Source organism: Meles meles, chromosome 8 (genome assembly GCF_922984935.1).
Source record: "Meles meles chromosome 8, mMelMel3.1 paternal haplotype, whole genome shotgun sequence".
NCBI classification, from domain to species: Eukaryota; Metazoa; Chordata; class Mammalia; order Carnivora; family Mustelidae; genus Meles; species Meles meles.
This window is the reverse complement of record NC_060073.1, coordinates 1757416-1777344: the sequence shown is the minus strand read 5'-3', so window position 1 is coordinate 1777344 and position 19929 is coordinate 1757416. Positions and strand designations below refer to the sequence as shown.

At 69.0% G+C, this 19929-nt stretch overlaps 3 protein-coding genes across 5 annotated transcripts; 1 reads left to right on the top strand and 2 right to left on the bottom strand.

The window, feature by feature from the left end:
• Positions 1–33: 33 nt before the first annotated feature.
• Positions 34–2922, bottom strand: TSSC4 (tumor suppressing subtransferable candidate 4). Of its 3 annotated transcripts, none has more exons than XM_046014258.1 (2): positions 2797–2922; positions 34–1516 (listed from the first exon to the last, which is right to left on the bottom strand). In XM_046014258.1, exon 2 carries the CDS (start codon positions 1244–1246, stop codon positions 293–295), a length of 954 nt encoding a protein of 317 aa, XP_045870214.1. In that variant the 5' UTR covers positions 1247–1516; positions 2797–2922; the 3' UTR covers positions 34–292. The 3 variants fall into 3 exon arrangements, with proteins under 3 accessions (XP_045870214.1, XP_045870215.1, XP_045870216.1); XM_046014259.1 differs by lacking the exon at positions 2797–2922 and adding an exon at positions 2086–2201; XM_046014260.1 differs by lacking the exon at positions 2797–2922 and adding an exon at positions 2079–2180.
• On the top strand, positions 1565–4063 carry LOC123948167 (translation initiation factor IF-2-like). Its single transcript, XM_046014689.1, has 3 exons — positions 1565–1778; positions 2134–2256; positions 2349–4063. Exons 1-3 carry the CDS (start codon positions 1565–1567, stop codon positions 4061–4063), a joined length of 2052 nt encoding a protein of 683 aa, XP_045870645.1.
• On the bottom strand, positions 4025–19445 carry CD81 (CD81 molecule). Its single transcript, XM_046014261.1, has 8 exons — positions 19267–19445; positions 9711–9825; positions 6744–6841; positions 5982–6056; positions 5526–5630; positions 5037–5138; positions 4651–4737; positions 4025–4572 (listed from the first exon to the last, which is right to left on the bottom strand). Exons 1-8 carry the CDS (start codon positions 19330–19332, stop codon positions 4510–4512), a joined length of 711 nt encoding a protein of 236 aa, XP_045870217.1. The 5' UTR covers positions 19333–19445; the 3' UTR covers positions 4025–4509.
• Positions 19446–19929: the final 484 nt, after the last annotated feature.

Genomic DNA, 19929 nt, shown 5'->3' with positions numbered 1-19929 from the left:
CCTGACCTGAGAACCTACACAAGGCCCGAAGCCGGAGGAATGTCTGAAACCTTTACTGCTGCCGCCCAGGGACTCGGCGGGCCAGGGTTCCTGCCGTCCACCGGCAAGCACTGCTTCAGACACCGCTACCCGGAGCTCCAGCCCAGGATGCCGACACCTCCTCCTGGCAGCCCGCTGGCTCCCCTCCCGAGGGCTGGAGCCCCAGGCCCCACTCCACCCCAGGTGGCCAGTGGCCCCAGCTGCCTTCCTCCGCCAGCCTGGTCCGGGAACGCCAGCTGGCCGGTCTCTTCTCTCAGATCTCGGCGCCTGCGGCCTCAGGGCTGCTGTGCTTGTTGCGGAAATGGTCTCTGTTCCGCTTCCGGCTGCTGTGGAAGCCGACAGTCTCCACCACAGGGGGCCCGGCCGCTGAGTCGGGGTGGGCGGCCCCCTGCAGCATGCCCACTTCCTGAAGGCCCCCGTGGGGGCTGCTCCACTCCTCAGCCTCCGGGCTCCCAGGCCCAGCCAGGTGGGCCAACTCCACGGGGCCTTCCTTCCCAGGCCCTCCTGCCGTCTTCAGGGCCCTCTTCCTCTCGGGCCTGGCCTCGCCAGCTCGGGCGGGTTTGGTGAAGACGACTCTTCCCTCCCCACAGCTAGAGGCATCCTGGTTGAAAGAGGACACACGGTCGCTGGGGGCAGCCAGGCTCGGGGAGCCCAGGAAGGCCAGAGCAGCAGCCCGGTTGCTCTGCTCGCTGACCTCAGCCACGTTTTCCAGACTGTATTTGGTCCAGCGCTCAGGGTGGGCCACATAGTCAGGGACAGGGGGCAACTTCGGAGGGGCAGGGCTCTGACTCGCCCTGCCCGGGTCCTCTCCTGGAGGCCGGCTTGAGGGTGCCGGCGGGGGTGGGAAGTCCCCGCCATCCCCCGAGCCAGTCTGCTCCTCAGAGGGCAGCACCTGCCTGCCTGTGCCCTCCAGGAAGTCAAAGATGTTGCGGCTGCGCCAGGAGAAGGTAGAGCTGGTGCCCCTCAGCTGGAACGGCTGCACCGTGGCCGTGCGGAGGCCCCTTGCAGACAAAGGGGCCTCATCGGGGTCTGAGACCCCCTGGGCCTCCCCAGGCAGCACCCCCGGGGACAGAGCTTCCATCTCAGCACGGCCGGGCAGGCTGACATCAGAGTCCGAGTCGCTGAGAGACGTGGTGTCCGGAGGCAGAGCGTCGACCTCTGTCCCTTGCTGGGCTTCCAGGGGCTCCCCTGCCCCTGCCTCAGACATGTGTCCTAGAGCACGCCACACCCAGACCAGACCGCCCAGGAAGTTCGTGTCTGAGGTCCCTCCTGTACACCCCTGTCCTTGGGCCAGCGGTGGGATCCACAGGAAGAACTACGCCCTGCAGAGCAAGGGACGGAGATCCCCGTCCCCTGAAAGCCCTCTCACCTCCCTTGTCGGACGCGGTCTGTGCGGACGCCGGAGCGCCGGTCGGCGAGTGCTGCAAAGGCGTGGTGGCCTGGGTCCGGCGCCGTCCAGCTGCTCAACCTTGGCGGGCTGGGGTGGGAAAAGCCAACCGTCAGATCAGGCGGCAAAGGTGCAGGCATGGCGCCACAATCCCCGACGGGCGGTCCTGGGGATACGGAGCCCAGACAGAGGCCAGGCCTAGGGCAGATCCTTTGTATGAGAGCCTCGTTCAAGGCTCGGAGCCCGTCTAGGGGCCTGCTGGAGGGTGGGGCTGTGGCAAGGGGCAGCCAGCCAGGGCTCGGCCGGCGGACAACAGCAGCCTGTGCTCTGTGCCGACACCGCTCTCACGCAGGTAGGCTCCTTCCTAACCGCTCAGCGTGGCGCGTGGCACGCCGCAAGGACTCCACAAAGACTGCGCCCCTGCCTGGTCCCAGGCAAGGAGGGCCGCCCCTGATGGCTGGGAGAGGCCCCGGGAGTTCCGTGGGCGTCCGCAGCCAGGTCCTCGGCCTCTGAGGGTCAAGCCCACCGCGAAGCGGGATGTCCGTGGCCGCCTGGGGCACCCTTGCTGGGCAGAGCAGGCCCTGCAGCAACCCTGCGCACACCTCCCCGCTCCCCGCGGAGCAAAGTGGCCCACGTGTGACCAAGCCGGCACCTTGCACCTTGTATTTCCGGGCTCAGGGGACAGCCGGCCTCACCCATCCATCCAGCTGCCCTGGCCCAGGGTGACCCGCGGCGGAGCGCCCACGAAGCACCCGGCGGGTGGGCCCGGCGCGGCCGCGGGTGCCCCGCAGCGGGCAAACAGACGCCGGCGCTCTGGGGCGCGTCCCCCGGTGAGGGAGCAGCTCCGGAGGGAACGGAGCACCCCGCGCGCTCCAGGGAGGGAGGGGCCGTGGCCCGGCCACACAGCGCGCCGCGAGCAAAGCCGGAGCTCCGGCCTCCTGCTCCCCGGAGACGCGGCCCTGCGATCCGCACCGGCGGGAAGGCCGCCTTCCCGACTGGGACCAGCAGCCGGAGCGGGGGCGCGCCGGGGGACAACGGGGCAGCGCGCCAGGACGGGCCATCGGGAGCGTGTCCCGGGGATCTCCGCGCACTTCGGGAGCTCGGCGGCCTGAGCCCCGTCCCTGCGGGCGGAACCACTGGCTGCCCCGCGGGAGCGCTCGGACGCGCACCCCGGCTTCCTCCGCTCCGTCGGGGGCCGGGGCCGGACAGGGTTCGGGCTTCACAAGCCTCGGGGTCCCAGGGCCCAGCCCGCGAGGGGCCGGAGACGCGAAGCGCTACGGGGGCGTCTCCGGGCTGGGCAAGGCTGCGGACAGCGACCTCCCAGAGGCGCGGCCGCCAGTCAGCGCCGGACTCCCTCACCGCAAACCTACCGGACCGGCGCGGCCTGGCCGGCTCCATCTTCAGCTGCGCTCGGCCTTCTGGGAAACCGAGTCCTCCGCCGGCCCAGCCCCGCGACGTTCGCACCTGGAGAACTACATCTCCCACAAGGCACTGGGTCGCCACGGCCAGGGCCCGTCGGGCAGCGTGGCCCCTGCGCATGCGTCCTCGCTTTTTTTTTTCGGAGCCCTTCCTCCCCGGAAACGACGGCTCTCCTTCCCGCTAAGAGCCGGAACTGAGTCGGGAAGAGGGAGAAGGAAGAGGCAGCACGGCGACTCCCAGAATGCTCGAGGGCTAACGGCTAGCGCCGCGTTCCCGGGCCCCAGCGCCATCTGCTGGAAGTCGCGAGCACAGCAGCCTCCTCAGACCGGAAGTGCATCGTCGCGCGCGGCGCCGTGGCCAAGTGCTTCCGGTGCGGGCGGAAGCGCGCAACCGCGCCCTTCGTGGGTCGGGGGCGGGGTCGGGGGCGGGACGGGGTTTCGGCGGCTGCGCTCAACGTCGGGGCGGCCTCGGCTCTCTGCCCGCCGCCTCCACCCTGCGGCCCCCAGGCGTGGTCGGGACCCCCAGGGACCCCCCCAGCACGGACTGCGGCTGCGCTGCGCGGCCGGGACGCCCCAGGGTCCACGGGGGAAGCACGTGGGGGCGGGCCCCGGGTCGCCTTCCCAGAGACCCTTGCGGCACACACGTGGCAGGAGGGCGGCCCCGCCGAGACCCGATGACCCCAAATGCGGGGCTGGGGGTCGGTTCCAACTGGAGCCCCCGAGGCGGCCGCTGGGAACCCCGAGCCCGACCCCAGCCAGGCGCTCGCGGCCTCACGGGGTGGGTTCGGCACAGACCGGTCCTGCCCGCGCCCCGGGCACCCCCCCGCCCCGGGTCCGGGTCCGGCTGGCAGGGGCTCAGACCCGCCTCTCCGGCCCCCGCAAGCGGAGGCCCGGGCCGGGAGCTGTCCAGCTGTCCGGGACCGCGGACCAGCACCGCGGCCGGCCGGGAGAGCCCGGGGCGCGGGGGGCCGTGTGCGGGAGGAAGGGGAGTCCTGCAGGCCCCGCCTCAAGCACCCCTACCCCGGACCTGCCCCTCCGGGCGGTGGGGCCCAAGCACGCGGGGGTCGGGGAGGCTGGGCGGAGGCCGCCGACGCGCGCGGGGCACCGGCCCGCCCCCCAGCCCCTGGCGCCTGCAGCCGCCGCGCTGGACGCCGCTGGCACAGGGACGTCGTTGGCATGCCCGGATTCTCCGTCTTTATTGAGCGACTCGGAGGTGTAACTGCAGTGGCAGGCGCGTTAGAAAGGGCAGGTGCGCTGAGGGCGGAAGGCTGCTGCAGACCCGGCTCCGGACGGGCGGCGGCAGAGGAACGGGTTAGAAAAGGCAGGAGCCGTGCAGCCCGGGAGGCAGGTGCGCGGGCCGCAGGGCCCCCGGGAGAGGCCTGGTTGAGCAGGCGGAGCCCCTCCCAGCCGCAGAAGCAGGGGCCCCGCCTCGCAGTCCCCGAGGCCCGCTCACATGCCGTCTGGTGACTTCAGCCCCGAGGGAAACGGGGAACTTCAGGACAAAAACGAAACCTCAGAAGTAAAAAGGCTAATAAGTGTGGCAGAGTGATGCCGGAGAAGTTATCTACACGGGCGGTGACGGCCCTCCTCGGAACGTCCGGTCACTCCGGGGGCGCTGCAGGGTCCCCAGTGGCCTGTCCCCACAGCGCGAGCGGCTGCGTCCGCTCAGTACACGGAGCTGTTCCGGATGCCGCAGCACAGCACCATGCTCAGGATCATCTCGAAGATCTGCGGGGTGGGGGGGGGCCGTCAGCACCTGCTGCCCTGTGGGGGTGCCCTGGGCAGATGCCCGGCCCGTGCACTCACCATGATCACAGCAACCACAATGGCCGCAATACCAATGAGGTACAGCTTCCCCGAGAAGAGGTCATCGATCTTCTGGTGGCAGTCCTCCTGGGGGACGGGTGGGGAGGACAGCCAGCGGACCGTCAGGGGTGCGGGCCCTTGGGCCCCCACAGTCCGCAGCACAGGCTCATTGAGGAAAGAGCATGGGGAGGCTCGGCCCCTCAGAAGAGGTGTGGCCAGCGCCTGGTCTCTGCCCCGTTATCTCACACCCGTTTTAAAACAGACGCAGGGTGGGACGTGGCGGGTGCGTGGCCTTCCGCTCAGGTAGCTGAGCCACACGTGGATGGTGCCGCCCCCAGGGGCCCAGGCAGCCTGGCATACCCCGGGACGCGCCCGGCCCTGTGTACCTTGAAGAAGTTGCTGATGATGGTGCTGCCCGAGGGACACAGGTTGTTCTTGAGCACGGAGGTGGTCAGTGCGGACAGCGTGCTGGAACCACAGCAGTTGAGCTGCGGGGACCAAGACCCCCGGGTCACCCCGCGCCCTTGTGCGCACGCGACCCGTGGGTAGATGGCCAGGGACACACAGCCTGGGGAAGCTGAGGCCTGGGGAGATGCCCCAGCCTGGCCCAGGGTTACGAGCTGGGAGGCTCCAGGGGGAGAACAGAGCCGGGGGCCCCTCTCTTCCCCTTCCTCCCATCACGCCTTGGCCTAACGGGCTCACCTGGCTTATGGTGGGTCCCCGAGAATCCCCCCCGGGCACCCCAGAGAGGGCTCTGCAGGCCGACAGGTCGCAGCACCCCTCCTGCTCCTGAGGTCTGCGCTGGGGCCAGGCTCCGCCCCAGCCGGGCCTTACCCAAGAGGACCACCCCATCCCCCCAGCAACTCCTCCCGCACCGTCTCATGGAAGGTCTTCACCACGGCCTTGGCATTGTTGGCATCATCGTCCACCACCGCCTGCTGCAAAGCCTGGTCATAGAACTGCTTCACGTCCTTGGCGATCTGGGGGTGGGGTGTGCGGAAGCGGTGAGGTCACAGCCACCGCAGGGACCACCCCTGGGGGGGGGGCACATGTTCTCCTGGCTCTCCTGAGAAAGTGATGTTCCCAGGGGAGACCTGGTTGCCCCCCCCCCCCGGTGCTGGGAGATAGGCCGCCCCGCCTTCCCCTCGGCCCCCGGGGCCACCTCCTCCAGAAACCCTCCATGGCCTTTCTGTGAGGCAGGGCCCACGGGCAGCCCCAAAGAGCACCCTGCAATCCAAGGGTAGGCCCAACCCATTCCCCACCACCGAAGAGCAGGCCCTCCCCAACCCCAGCCCGGCAGGGACAGGCCCACTGCTGCCGTCCAGGCTCACCTGGTCTTTGTTGACAAAGCCCCAGATGCCGGCAGCTACTTCACAGGCAAAGAGGATGACGAGGCAGGTAAAGAACTGGGAAGGCCGTGCGGGACCCAGAGGGGAGAGCAGAGACACAGGCATGAGGGCAGGCATGGGGCAGCTTAGGGCTGGCCGTGTGCGGGCGACAGACGCCCGAGTGACCAGCAAGTGTTCGTGTGGCTCGTGGTGGCAGCCGACCCCCACCCCCACCCCAACCGGGGACGAGCCGCATGGGGGGGGGGAGACTCGGTCCCAGCAGTGGCCTGCCGAGCTTCTCAGCATCCCCACAGGCCAGGGCTCAGCCCCGGGGGGTTCGGGCCCCAAGTGACCCCTGTCCGCACCCCACTCCTCCCTCTCCGGGTGGGAAGAGGGTCATCATGACATGAACGCCCACTGCCCATGCCTCCGGGGCTAGCCAGGCCTCAGCTTCTGCGTTAAAGTTGCCGAGGAACCAGGACACGCCCCGCCCCGTATGCTTCTGGGCCTTTGTATTCAAAACAAAGAAAAACCACAAGTTAGGAACCAGACGTCACAGTAACAGGACAAGGTGGGGTTTCTGAGCCACACAGGGACCCAGAGGCTGTCATTCCAGGAAAGGTCCCTAGGCCACCCGGCGAGCCCCCGCTCCAGGGCCACACTGCCAAGCAGGGGGGCCCATCTGAGCAGAACACAGGGAGCCTCCAGAACTCTGGGTTCTGCCTCTGCACCCCCTTCCTGCCCCCGCCCGGCCCCGGGCCTTACCGTCCCCAGCAGGCACTGGGACTCCTGGATGGCCCCGTAGCAGCCCAGAAACCCGACGAACATCATCACGGCACCCACGGCGATGAGGATGTAGATGCCTTTGTGGGGGAGCAACGGACACGCTCAGAGCTCGATGTCCCCCCGAGAGCCGCCCGTCCCAGTCCCCCTCCCTGGCCATGGGCACACCTTCCACCCAGGGCTCGGGCCACCCTGCCCTAGAGGAGCGGCGAGGGCACCGCGGCCTGGCCATGGGGCGAGTGCCCCTCCCATGTCTCCCTGCCCCGTGCCCCCCTGCCCCCTCCCCACCCCGCTGCGGGTCTGCACCCCGGGAACTGGCCGCCGGGGACCGGGCCAGGACTGACTGGCACAGCGGTGTGCTCAGAGAGCCCTGCCTGCCAATCTGTGCGCCGCCTCGCTCCCCGCTGAGGCTGCACACGGCCTGCGCCCACTCTGGTCCCTGGAAGTCTGGGACTCAGCGGGAGCCACAGAGGACCATGCGCTCCTGGTGCACAGGGCCATGCCCACTGTGCCCGGGCAGGGGGTCAGATCCAGCGGCTCCATGTGGCTCCCTGGGCTGGAGGCATGGGCCCGAGCTGGCTGCGGGAGGACTGGAACCTGCCGGCGGAGGTGGCCTGGCAGCTGGGGCGACCCGGTCCCCTGAGGATGGCGTGTGGTGTGGGAGGGAGATTTCTAGGTCAGCACGTGGGGGTGCCCATATGCTGGGGACGCAAGAAGGGCCAGGACAGGGTAGGGGGTGCCTCTGGCCTGGCCGCGCTGCCCTTCTCAGGGCCCATGGCCCACGCAGACAGGTCTGGTTCCAACAGGCGCGCTCGGGGACCCCCTGGGCCCTGCAGTGTTGTCCTGGATGCTGTGGAAGCCCCTAACCTGCCCCCCCCCCCAGCCCTGGACAAAGAGCCCTTTTGCCAGCGCCCACATCTGCTCCCCCGCCTCCCTGGCAGGCCCAGCCTGCCTCGGGCGGATCCAGAAGGCCCGTCTTTGATGGGCAGGGACTCGGCAGCCCACGGGGGTCGCTGCAGAAGCCCAGGTCCCCGGGCAGGCCTGCCAAGCAGTCCAGGGGCTGAAGCTGCTTCCCCAAGGGCAGTCCCTCCGCCAAGTGCCAGAAGAGGCACGTGGGGGCCCCTGCAAGCCAGGCTTGGGCCCCACAGTGACAGCCCGATGTGGTACCTGTGAGGGACAGGCCGGTGGGACAGCGCCTGCGCTGCCCCCTACAAGCCTCTCGTGTGGGACCACATCCCTCCTGGAGTCCGGGCACAGCCCTGCAGCCTCGCTCCCCCTGGTAAGGCCCAGAGCAGAAGCAGCGGGCCTCCGTGTGCCCGACCCATTCCCAAGCCTGCGACCGGGGTTCCGGAGCCCTCCCAGCCCAGTCCTGCGCTGCACCGAGGGGCCTTTAGCTCCTCTACCGTGCTGGACCAGACGCAGAGGACCGTGAGAGCAGGAGCTGCTCCGGCCGTGAGGTGGGAGGGGGACCCCTTCCCAAACCATCTGCCTAACCCAGCACCCCAGATCCTGGAGAACCACGCCAGACAGGATGTTGCAGGCTCGAGCCCCTGGGGAAGGGGAGGGGGCCTGGGAGGAGGTCTGCAGGAGACAAACAGCTCTGACGGGTCTGGAAGGCCCTTCCTTCCCTCGGACACATGAGCAAAGCTGACCACCCTGCTCCCGAGGGTGCCTGGCTTTGGCAGACCCTGGGCGACAGTTCTCGGGGGTGCCTTTGTAATGGGCGGGCGGGCCCTCTTCTCCGGAGACTCAAACCTTCGAGGGGGCTCCCAGCCCGGGGGAGCCTGTGGATCTGGAGGGGGGAGGCTCGGGACCCCCTCCAGGGGCAGCCGGCCCTGGGAGTCCGTGGCCAGAGCTGCAGGCTTCCGTCTCCAGGGAGGAAAGGGGTCACCCCGTCAGTGCTCCCAAGTCAGAGCAGCTCCAAGAGGAGCACAGGCTGGGAAGGGACACACATCCCTTTTGTGGCCCCAGGGGGCCCTGGGCCATTCCTGCTTCAGCAACCAGCCCCCCCCCCCCCCCCCAGTGCGTGCTCCTCCCCTGAACAGCAGCTGGGAAGGACCCAGCCCCCTGCTGGGTGGCACACAGTAGGGCAGCCGCTGGTCCTAACATGGAGCCCCGAACCCGAAAGGCCCACACACACTTCCTGCCCCACTGCCGGGCCTGTGGGGACCTGAGAGGCCAGGCCAGGCCGTTCCTTTAAAGGACAGAAACAAGGCTTCCAGAGCCCCAGGAGGGCCAGGCCCTGCCTCCCGCTGGCTGGGGACCAACCTGAGGAGGAGGGAGGCTCTGCAGGGCAGGGTGGGGCAGGGGTGGGGGCGCGATCCCCTGAGGGGGCCCCCAGCTGGTGCCTAGGAGGCAGGCAGCCTAATAAGGAAGCAAGGTGTGGCTGGGGGAGGGGGCGGCCTGAGTCACACTGGACCCTGCCTCACCCTGGGGCCCCAGTCTCCCTCCCCCTTGCTCCAGCTGCCTTGGCTGACGCCAGTCCCGCTGCCCAGGCAGGCATCCCGCCCCGCCCCTTCCCTGCGAGCCTCCCCGAAATACCCACCACGAGACACGGCTCCCCTGCCCCAGCCCCCAGTGGGCCCCCAGGAGCCATCTGGTGGGGTCTCGACAGCCCACACACCAGTGCTGTCCCAGTGCTGCCTGGGAGCCTGGCTGCTGCACCCCCCGCCCCCTGCCAGCCAGGCAGCGGACCCCCATGGAACCGTGGACCGCAAGGCCCCTAGGCGGGCCTGACTCTGCCCACACTCTCTCTCATCCTCTCGCCCAGAGAGCCCTTCCTGGCAGGCCTCGTCCGCCCAGCAGCCCAGCAAGCCTTGCTGGCCTGGCCCGTGCCCTGCCTCCTCCTGGAAGCCCTTCCTGACCGCCTGTCTGCAGCAGTTGTGATCAGACATCTTGACAGGTCGCTCCCGCTGGCCCCCAAGCCCAGGGTCGGCCAGGTGTACTCACCTACGTAGAAGGTGTTGGGTGCAGGCCTGTCTCCCAGCTCCAGGTAGAGGAGGTTGGTGGTCTGCGGGTCGTGGCGCAGCCACAGAGCCACACCCAGGATCACACCTCCGGCCAGCTGGGGACAAAACGGGGACACGGTTACTTGCCCAGAGCACCGCAGGGGTGAGTGTGGGCCGAGCCACACCAGACACCCAAGGAGGCAGGGGCTGGATCCTCGCCTCCACCTGCCGGCGGGCTCAGGGCGTCCCTCTCCAGGGGGCGCTCCCAGGCACCGCTGGGGTCCAGGCTGCCTGCCAGCTCCGCACGCCCGCTGCTGGGACCCGGCACTTGGGACGGGTATTGGAGCGACATCCCCAGTCCGGGATGGGCACACTCATGTCAAAACAGCGTTCATTTTTCCAGCCAAAGCTCCAATTTAGCTGGAGGCCCTGTATTTTCGTTTGCTAAATCTGGCTGCAGTCCACACCAGCCCCAAGTACCCCCGGGACCGCTGGGCCTTCCTCCAAGCGGGTGCCTCCAACTGTCCCCAGCTCATCTGGGAACCCCGGGAAGGGGACTCCAGTCTTTGGGGGTCTGATGCCACCAGGGCCCTGGTGGGGCCCGTGAAGGGAACAACAGACAAGGGGAGGCAGCCGAGGCCAGTGGCCTCCAGGAAGCCACGGGGCGAGGGGCTGGGCCGTTTGTGGGAGAAATCTTGCCGCCGCGGGCCTGGGAAGGGAAGCCGCCGCAGGAGGAAGGAAGCTGGGCTCCCAGAGAGGCCAGGGAGGGGCTGCCTGGGCAGCAGGGGCAGGAAGGGGGCTCTGCTTGGAGCCTAGCGGGACGACAGAGACTTCCGGCTTGGGGAGGCCTTCCACAGACTCACGGTCCTGCGAGCACAGGGCCTGGGGCGGGGGGGGGGGGCGCTGCTGAAGGGGAGCCCAGACCACGCTGGACCTGGCCGATACACAAGCATCTCACCAACACAGGCCGTGGTGCGCTGCCCTCGGGCCCCAGCCTGTTCAGGCCGGCCCAGCCCCAGCTGCCCCACCGGCCAGAACGTGCCCCCAGACCACAGCCTCAGGCTTCCTCCTCCCACCACCCGTGTGCTGCGAACGGGGCCTTCCCCAGGCAGCAGCAGACACTGACCCCAACACAGGCCTGGAGCTCCACGTCCTACAGGGAGGAGAATCCCCCCCCACCCCGTCCAGAAAACCACCTGGCCAGACCGGCACCCACCCGAGGCCCCTGCTGGGGAGCAGCTCCCCTGGCTGGCGGATCTGCGTGTGACTCCGGGCCCGGGCCCCACGGGCCGTCCCACGGAAACCCCCACCGCTTCCCGGGCCCTTCCACACCGGCCTCTGCTAACAGTCCAGCTGGCGGGGCCCACACCCCTGAGGCGAGGCTGCCCCCCAACTAGCCCGCTTCTCAGCCCCCTTCTCCCAGGGTTCCAGGTCTGGTGGGGCGGGGCAGGCTGAGGCTCCGAGGCTCTGCCCTTCCTCCAGCGTGGGTGGGGAGGACCACCAGGGTCCCCTCCCATGGCCTCTGGCTCCCGCGTAGACCTCCAAGGGCAGGGGCCCGGGCTCCCAGCATCCTGAGCCTCTCGGTTGGCCCCTGCCAGCCACGGGAGATGGCCAGGGGGCCCATGGGACGGCGGGGGCAGGGCGGGCACCCCAGAGTCCCCGGCTCCTCCTGAGGCGGCTGCCATCGGGGGCTCCCAGGGAGGTGGAGTCGAGGCTGAGCGTTGCCGTGGTAACTCTGGCTTGAAACCATCACTTGTTCTCTTTTGAAACTGCGCTCTGGCGGCCTTTGTGAGATGTCCCAGGGTGGAGGGGGAGGGGCGGGGAAGCCCCTGTCCCGGGCGTCCGCTGGGGTCCTCCGAAGCCCTGGCGCCCTGGCCACAAGCCCCGATGAGCCTCCCCATCGGCGGAGGGGGTGGAGTGTGGAGGGGCGCGTGGCCCCTGGCCTGCTGGGACCGCTCCCGTGTTCCTCACACAGCCTCTTCACCCCAGCAGCTGGGGAGACAAGGGTCTTGGGGTGCATGGTCCTAACAGAAGTGTGCGGGGAACGCTGCTGACCCCCCTCCCTGGTCGCTTTGGAAGGGGCAGGCGGGGTGTCCTCTGACTCCCCCGCGGCCCGCAGCCCTGAGGGGTAAAGGGAAGCTGCTCCCGCGTTCAGGGCTGCGGAGGGCTCAGTGCGGACATGCCCCCCGCATGCCAGGGCCCCAGTCCCTCCAGGCCCCGCACAGACCCCCAGAATGGGGCCAGGTGAACGCAGCAATGGCGAGGACCATCCTGTTCCCTGATGAGGAAACCCACGTGGCAGGGAGCAGACTGCCAATGAGGGAGGGACAAAGACAGCACCCCAACCCGGAGCAGGGGGAAAGCCCTCCGCAGGGAAGCTAAGGCTCCTGGCCCCCCGCTCGCGCAGCGGCGGGAACATGGCAGGAGGGGGGTCAGTGGCCTTCCCAGCTCGGCCTGCACCTGCCGCCCCTGGGATCGACCCACGTGTCCTGCAACCGGCTCACAGGCGCAGGAACAAGAACATGGTGGGTCCGGGCACTACCACGCAATGTTCTCGGTTGACGACCACGCAGGGTGACAGCCACCAGACCGAAAAGAAGAAGTTCCCTTTCTACAGAAGTGTCAGAAATGCAAATTACTGCAGTAACAGAACCCAGGCCACCGGCCGCCTGGGGATGGGGGACCAACACGGGTCCCCGGGTGCTTCTGGGGCTGCTGGATGTGTCCACGGTCCTGATGCCGCGACCGTTTCACAGGGTTCTACCGACCGGAGTGACACCCCCAACTCCCCACTTGGGCCCCGACGTCTGAACTTCTAAGCAACTTCGTCCGGGCCCCCAAGGATCCCGGCTGCCGTGATGGGCCAGCCGGGTCCCTGGAGAGGGGGGCTTCCCAGGGCCCGCAGCAGCATGTGGAAACATCGTGTTGACGATTCGCCCACAGAACGGAGGTTTTAGGGTCAGAGAAGGGAGTGGAGAACTGCGGAGCCGGGACGTGCACTCCCCAGCAGAGACCAGCCTGCAGGTGGGGCAGCAGTCCCGGCGCAGCGTGGGGCCCAGGGCGTGGTGGCTGAGGGTGCCCTTTGCATCTCGGGGTCACAAGGTCATCTCAGCTAAGGTCCCAGCTGCAGTGACACGTGGCTGCAAGCACCGGTGCTGGGAGCAGCGGGTGTCCCCGCCCCACAGAGCCCGCAGAGCCCCCCCCCCCCCCCGACAGGGCCACCTCTGCGGGGCTGCCCCCTGCTCCTGTCCGGGAGGCCCTGCCCCACGAGGGGCCCCCTGGGAAGGGCGCCGGCTGGCTGGGCCACAGGGGAAGGTGCCACAGTGGGCACGGTGTGGCGGGTTCAGGACACTGTGAAAGATCTGTTTCTGTTTCTTCTTGGTTTCTGAGAATTTAGTAACTAAAGGCGTCCGCTGGAACAGGAGGGGGCTGCCAAGCACGCTGGGTTCCTGCCCGCCCGCCTGGCGTTTCCAAGAAGTGGCTGAAAGGGAACAAGAGGCAGCGGGTGCTGCCCGGGCAGGCCTGGTGCTGCCATGCCCCCCCCGACCCCGGCCGGGCCCCCCGCACCCCGAGCGCTTGCCCCCAGCCCCTCCCACACAGGCCCGGGGCAGAAAGGCCGGCTTGCGTCACTCACGCCCTCACGGCAGTGCTGGCCGCCCAGCGGCAGGAGTGGGGGGGGGGCTCCTCCCCAAGGGTGTCAGGATAGGGCTCCTGGCTCCACCCCAGCTCTGCTCCCCGACCCAAGGGTGCACACGCTTAAGGGAGAACGCGTCAGGAGGCGCTCTTGGCTGGGCGGCTCGGGGGTCCTGGAGGCCTGGAGATTTACACCCCCCCACCGTCCCAACCCCCCCCACCGTCCCAACCCCCCACCGTCCCTACGCACCCCCCCCACCCCCACCCGCCCAAACAGGGCAGTGAGGGCCAGAGGCAGGAAGTGAGGCCGGAAATGCCCTCAGGGACAGGGTCTAAGTCAGAGGGAAGAGGTACAGCAGAGATGCTCTGAGGACGGGTTGTGGAAGGTCAGAGGGGGAAGGAGGAGGTCCTGGCGCCACCCCTTGAGCAGGGTGGGGGTCCTGGTTTCCCGCAGACTGACCCTTGCTCTCCACCCACCATCAGGGGACAGGGCCAGACGCTTCCCTGGGTGACACAGGCCAAACTTGGGCCTTCCCTGTGGGTGACCTCCAGGAGCAGCCCAGGGCGGGAAGTGTGGAGGGAAGAGCGGGGACCCCCACCTTGGCCAGGAAGCGGAGCCTGGCTGGAGGCCCCCAGACCTCAGGAAGCCGCCTGGCCCGGCACCGAGGAGTAGGTAGCAAGGGGGTTGTGACCCAGGCCCTCCTGGGTCCTCCCTGCTGGGGGCTGCAGCAGCCACTTCCCACCAAGAGATGAATGCAGGCCCCCCGCCTCACGCCGTCTCCTCTAGGGGCACATCAGAGACCCAACCCCACACCCGATACCTGGGTAGTGAAGCCAGGAAGTGTCCTGCTCCCTGGCCCCAAACCGACCCCACGGTTGGGAGTCCTTCTGCCCCCTCCGCCCCTGCAGGGAGGGGCCTGCGGACACAGCCGTCCCAGGGGCCTGCCAGAGAAGGGCCCAGGACAGGCTGTGGCAGGACCAGGCCCCGTGCCTCTGACAAGGAGGAGCTAGGCGGGCCCGGCACCGACTGCAGAGGGAGACGGGAGGCAGGTGGGCTCAGGAAGGGGACCAGAGAGCAGGGGGAGGACTCCCAAGGCAGGTCAGGGTGGCCTGATCCCTGTCCCAGGAGCGCCCCAGCCCTGCAGCCCCTCCAGGCCATGAAGCAGCAGAAAGACCTCCTCATGTGGTCACTTGGGGACCTCAGCCTCCTACCGCTCCAGCTGGAGGCTGAAGGGACAGCTCCACCCCAGGGCGTTGCTGGCCGGGGGAGTGCTACCTTGGGGGACCTGAAGGTCTTATCACCTTGAGACAAAGCGAAAGGATGGTGGCCAAGCCCCTGGGCTAGGGAGCCGCATGGGCCCTTCAACCAAGCAGAGCCATAGCTGTGTGAGAAGGTGACCCCCCGTGAGCTCAGGGTGGGACAAACCCGCTGCCTCTCGGAAACCCCCGCCCCTGCCCCCCAAGACCAAGGGCACTGAGCTCCTGGGCTCAGGCCTCCTAGCCCAGGACTGGACACCCAGGAAGGTGGGCAGTCCTCACGGCAGTGCAGAACCGAGCTCGGCACCCACCCAGAGATGACGGCACGGGCAAGACAGATGACAGGGAGCTGTTCGACCCTCCCCCAGGGGAACTGGGGCCAACCGGGTGTGGGTCACCCAGCCCGCGAGTCAGCAGGGCGGGTGGCCCGGCTTCCTGTCTTCCACTTTCTTGACAATGACCGTGGTACCCAGTCCCCGTAGACAGGTGGGGCAGCGCTAATTTCCAAAGTTAGAAACAGGGACAAGGGGGCATGAACTCCCGGGCCCTGGTGGAGCTGTGGGGCCCCAGGTTCCCCCTCCTCTGTGGCTCCCAGCCCCCCGCCCAGAGCAACCTCAAGAACTCAAGAACTTACCGGCCCAACCCCGCCTCCTAAGCCCCTCGCTCGGGCCGCTCCCATCTCATGCCTGGAGAAGGCGGCCGCCCCGCCCCTGGCAGCTAGCTTAGCAAGGGAAATCCTCAACTCGTACAGGGGCATGGCCCCTGCCTGCCCACGGGCACTCCCCTAGCATCCGGGAGTCCACCTGGAAGCCCCCAAGTGGTCTTATAAGTCAACACTTGCTCGGCCATCAGGAGAGGCTTAGGCCAGGCCCCAGAGTAGAAACTGTGTGCTTTGGGGCCGGGGGCGGGGCAGGCACGGAGAAGTCTAGAGGTTTCTGGAAGCATGCTGGGTCAAACCACATTCTGCAGGACAGATGGAAAACAACTCGGGAGAAGGGTCCTGAGGGCCAATTCCAGACGAGCCTGGTTCTCGGTCAAGGACGAGGCACACCAGCCCTGGGGCAGCTCCAGGGCTGAAAACCACCCAGCCCTCACGGCATGCCCTGAGCGGGGCTCTGGGGTGCCAGGGCCAGAGGCAGAAGCCCTCTGCCTCTCCCCCGTCCCCACCCTGAAACGCTGGGCCAGTGCGGAGGTGACCATCAGCTCCTCCCATGGGTGCCTGGACTTTGCCGTATTGATCTGATGGCCCGGCTCTCGCCCTCTCCGGCTTTCAGGCGCTGGAGCGAAGCCACAGGGCCCGTGATGTGGGAGGGTGGGTTTTTGGGTCCCTCTCCCTGACCGCACTCCCAGAATGAGCTAGGGATTGGGGATGAACTCGACTTCTGGAGGCAGACCTGAGCTGGTGGGGGGGTGGGTACCTTGCGGCGGGGGGAGGCAGCCTTGGAGCAGCACCCACCAGGGTCCCAGGCCACTTGGTACCTGGACATGCTCACGGGGGGTGGGAGACCGTCTGTTCCAGGGACAGACCACACACTTCCTCTTCTTGTCCCAGCCCAATGGCCGTTTCCCCCAAAGCACTGCTCCTCAGTCCGTCCACTCGCCCACCCCCTAAAACCAGCACAGGAAATCCCTACCCCCACCGAGCCTGCCAGGGTCACACATCCCCTCTCCCGGAAGGAAGGCAACAGAACAGCTAAGTGACAGACGGTCATGAGCTGTCTGGAAGCGAGAATTAAATGCCAGTTAGCGAGGCTTCTCAGCAGCCCTGTTCCCGCCTCGGCTGCCTGCCCCACCTCTGGACAGCAGCCACGGAGGGCATTAGGCTGGACAAGTGGCCCGCCCAGGACACTGTGCTCTCTCTGGCCAGCCTCCAGGGACAGGCCTGGGATCATACCCACTTCACAGATGAGGAAAGCGCGCGGGGCTCATGCGTGCCGGCTTCCAGCCCTAGGTCGCGGGGAGGGAGCCCCTGCTCTTCCTGAAATGCGCGGCAGCAAGCAGGAGCCTGGAGGACCAGCGGCCTCTGCCAGGAAGCTCTCCAGGTCCCACCCGCACCGGGAGGATTTCCACTCCCTGCAGGGCAGGGTGTCTGCACCGTCTCCCAGGCTCAGGCTCGGCCCAGGCTGCTGCTCCAGCTCCCGTCCCTGCCTCACGGTTGGAGGCCTGCAGGGCCAGGGAACCCCGAAGGCATACTGGGGGCACACCGCCTGGGGCCCCGAAGTCCTGGCTGGAGGAGAGAGAAAGGCCTGTGAGCCTGTGGGGTGAGCGGCTCCTTCCTGGAGAAGCCGGCTGGACCGCCTCCGAGGCCCGCTCCCAGGTGGGAGCCTTTCCACTCCTACCGCGGAACTTTGAAAAGGGCCCGGACGCAGCCTGACACCCACTGTCAAAGTCTCCTGGCTCCCCCTCAGCACCCACATCTGCACTGCGGGCAGGGAGCCCAGCAAGCGAGTCACCCAGCGTCCACGGAACCCCTTCCCCAGGGCACTGCCCATGCCGGCCAAGGCGGGCAGTCTTCCTGCTGGCCGTCCGGGCCCTACAGCCATTTCCTGAGTTCGACCCTCAGGGTGTGAGCTGGTCGCCGGTCCTGGGGATGGGATGTGGAGGACGTCACCGTCAGGGGGCCGGAAGCCAAGGCCCAGGACCCGACTTGAGCAGCGGGGTGAGCGCTCCACAGTCCCGAACCAACCAGGGGAGGCCGGACGCCGGGGCAGGGGCCGAGAGGGGCCCTGCCAGACTGGTGGCCCCGGGCCCCACCCTGCTCAGCACCACGGCAGTGGGGGTCACAGTTCTCAATGCCCAGCTGGGTGGCCTGGGGGGAGAGGCCTGGAAACACTGCCTTAAGCTTCAAAACAGAGCAGCCCCTGGGGACGGGTCAGGCCTCCACCCCAGCCGCCTGGGGAACCACCAGGCTCGCCCAGGCGGAGCTGGGGGGTGACCGGGGTCTGCCCTGGAGACCTCCCAGGCTGGGCAGCGGGGAGGGACCTAGCCAGCACGGACACTCAGCCTGAGGACAAGAACCCGCTCCGCGAGACATCCTCCACCTCCGTCCACCCTCCAGCTCGTGGTCAGGGCCCTCACCCCACACTCAGGCTCTGCTTAGAGGAGGGGCTCAGAGGCCAGCAGAGGGGCCTCTGGGTGTCCCCCTGACCCCCTACAGGCCCAACCACAGCAGGCAAACACTAAACAAACACTGAACACCACCGCTCCGGCAAAGGGGGTGGCTTGGGGATGGTTCAGGCCAGTCCTGGCCCTTCCTGACAGCCTCACTGCCCCCCACTCCCCAAGCAGAGGCCCGCGGCCACAGCGGCCCCCAATCTGCCCTCCCCACTCAGGTGGGGTGTGACCCCTGCACTCCACCCCCAGCTAGAGCTCAGTCCAGCCTCTGTCCTCCCCACCCCAAACACCTCACTGCCCCGACATCCGCACTGGGGTCCTCCCCGCTGGGACCCTTGGCCGTCCAGATGGGAAACAGATGCTCCCAGTCCCACGCACTTGCTCAGGGGACTGTTCAAAAGTTTACCCTCCCGAGTCTACTGGAGAACTACGCTGCCCGCCAGATGTGGTCATGGTCCTTCCTGAGAAGGGGTGAGCAGCCTGGGGCAGCAGAGGGGTCCAGGAGGGCTCCAGGCACTGCCCAGGGGACTGGCCAAGCGGAAGCAGGGCCGGGCCAGGAGAAGGGTTCCTGCACCCACTCCAGGCCCCTCCCCAACTCCAACACAGGCAGGAAACAGAAACAAAGCCAAAGCACCCGTGGTCACTGGCCAGCAGTTTCCACCCAGGCCAGGAAAACGCAACCTGCAGGTCCGCAGCCTGGAGCTGCAGACCCTGGTGCACCCCAGACTGACCATCCTGCCGGCACCTCTCTCCAAGGCCAATGGCCAAGCCCACACCTACGCCCATACCTGGGCATGCACTGGGACCCAGGCCCCCGAGGAGCTCAGAGACGCTCAGGTCCTCGGGGCCCCCTGCCCGGGGCCAGCCCCAGTCCCCTCAAAGCCTCCGCAACCTCCTGAGCGAGCGGGGACCGCAAGCTCGGACTGGCTGAGAGCGGAGGGGGCCGGCCCCACAGAGCGCGGCCGGGCGCCCCGCACGCAGACCACGAGAGGCTGAAGCGCCTCTTGTGCGGGTGCCGACCCGGCCGGGGGATGGCGGCGGCACCCTGCGCTGGGCGGGGCCGGGCCAAGCGCGGAGCAGACGGTTCCCGAGACTCGGACCGAGCGCGCGCCCCCCGCCCGCGGCCCATCCAGGGGCGGCGGCCCCGATGAGCTCATGGGGGCGGGGCGCGGGGCGCTGGGAGCCCCGCCCCCGAGCCCCCTCGGTCGCCGCGAAGCTGGGTGGTCCCTGACACCGCGGCCCGCCGGTCGGAGCCCGCACCCGCCGCGCCGGCCGCCATCCCCCGGCGGGCACAGACATGAGGCCGCCAGACGCCCCGGCCCGGCCGCGCGGAGGCCCCGAGGGCCCCGTCTCGCAGCCCCCACCCCCGCCCCGGCCGACCCCACCTCCCCCCGGCTGCCGGCCCAGGCCCCCCGCCCGCGCCCGGCGCCCACAGGTGGCCCCGCAACTTGGCGGCCTGGCTGCGCCCCCTGCGCGGGGCCTAGCGGGACGCGCGGCCTGCGGGCTCGGGGCGCCCCCGCCCGCCCCGCCCGCCCCCGCCCAGCGGGGCTCACCCAGAAGACGAAATTGAAGACGAAGAGCAGGTACTTGATGCACTTGGTGCAGCCCTCCACCCCCATGGCGGCGCGGCGGCTGCGGCTGCGGCTGCGGCTCAGCGGGGCGGGCCGGTCCTGGGCGCGGGCGCGGGGCCTGGCGGGCGGCGGGGCCGGGGCGCGGGCGCGGGGCGCGGGGCGCGGGGACTCGGGGGCGCGGGGCGCGGGAGGCCGGGCCGGACGCGCTGGGTCGACCGCCGCCGCTGCGCGCTCGCTCTCTGGCCGCGCGCGCGCCCCCGCCGCCTGTTATACGGGCCGAGGCCCCGCCCACCGGCCCGCCCTGGCCCCGCCTCCGCGGCCCGAGCGCGCGGCCCCTCCCCCCCCGCGAGCACGCGCTCGGTCGGGGGTCAGACCCTGGCGCCCCAACCCGCAGGCCAGAGCCAGGGAGGGGCGGCGCGGGGGCGGACGGGGGGACGGGCCTGCGTCCAGGGGCGCCCTGGGAAGACCCTCCGCTGCTGTCGTCCTCCCTCAGGCGCTTTGGGCTTGGTTATCCGAGGAGGCTCCCTGGAGGAGGTGATCACGCACCAGTGAGGGCGCTGCCCAGAGTGCTCCCCGGTGGGGACCCTGGGTGAGTGACGAGGCCCACAGCCAGCCGGCCTGGCCTGAAGACCCTGGAACGCGATT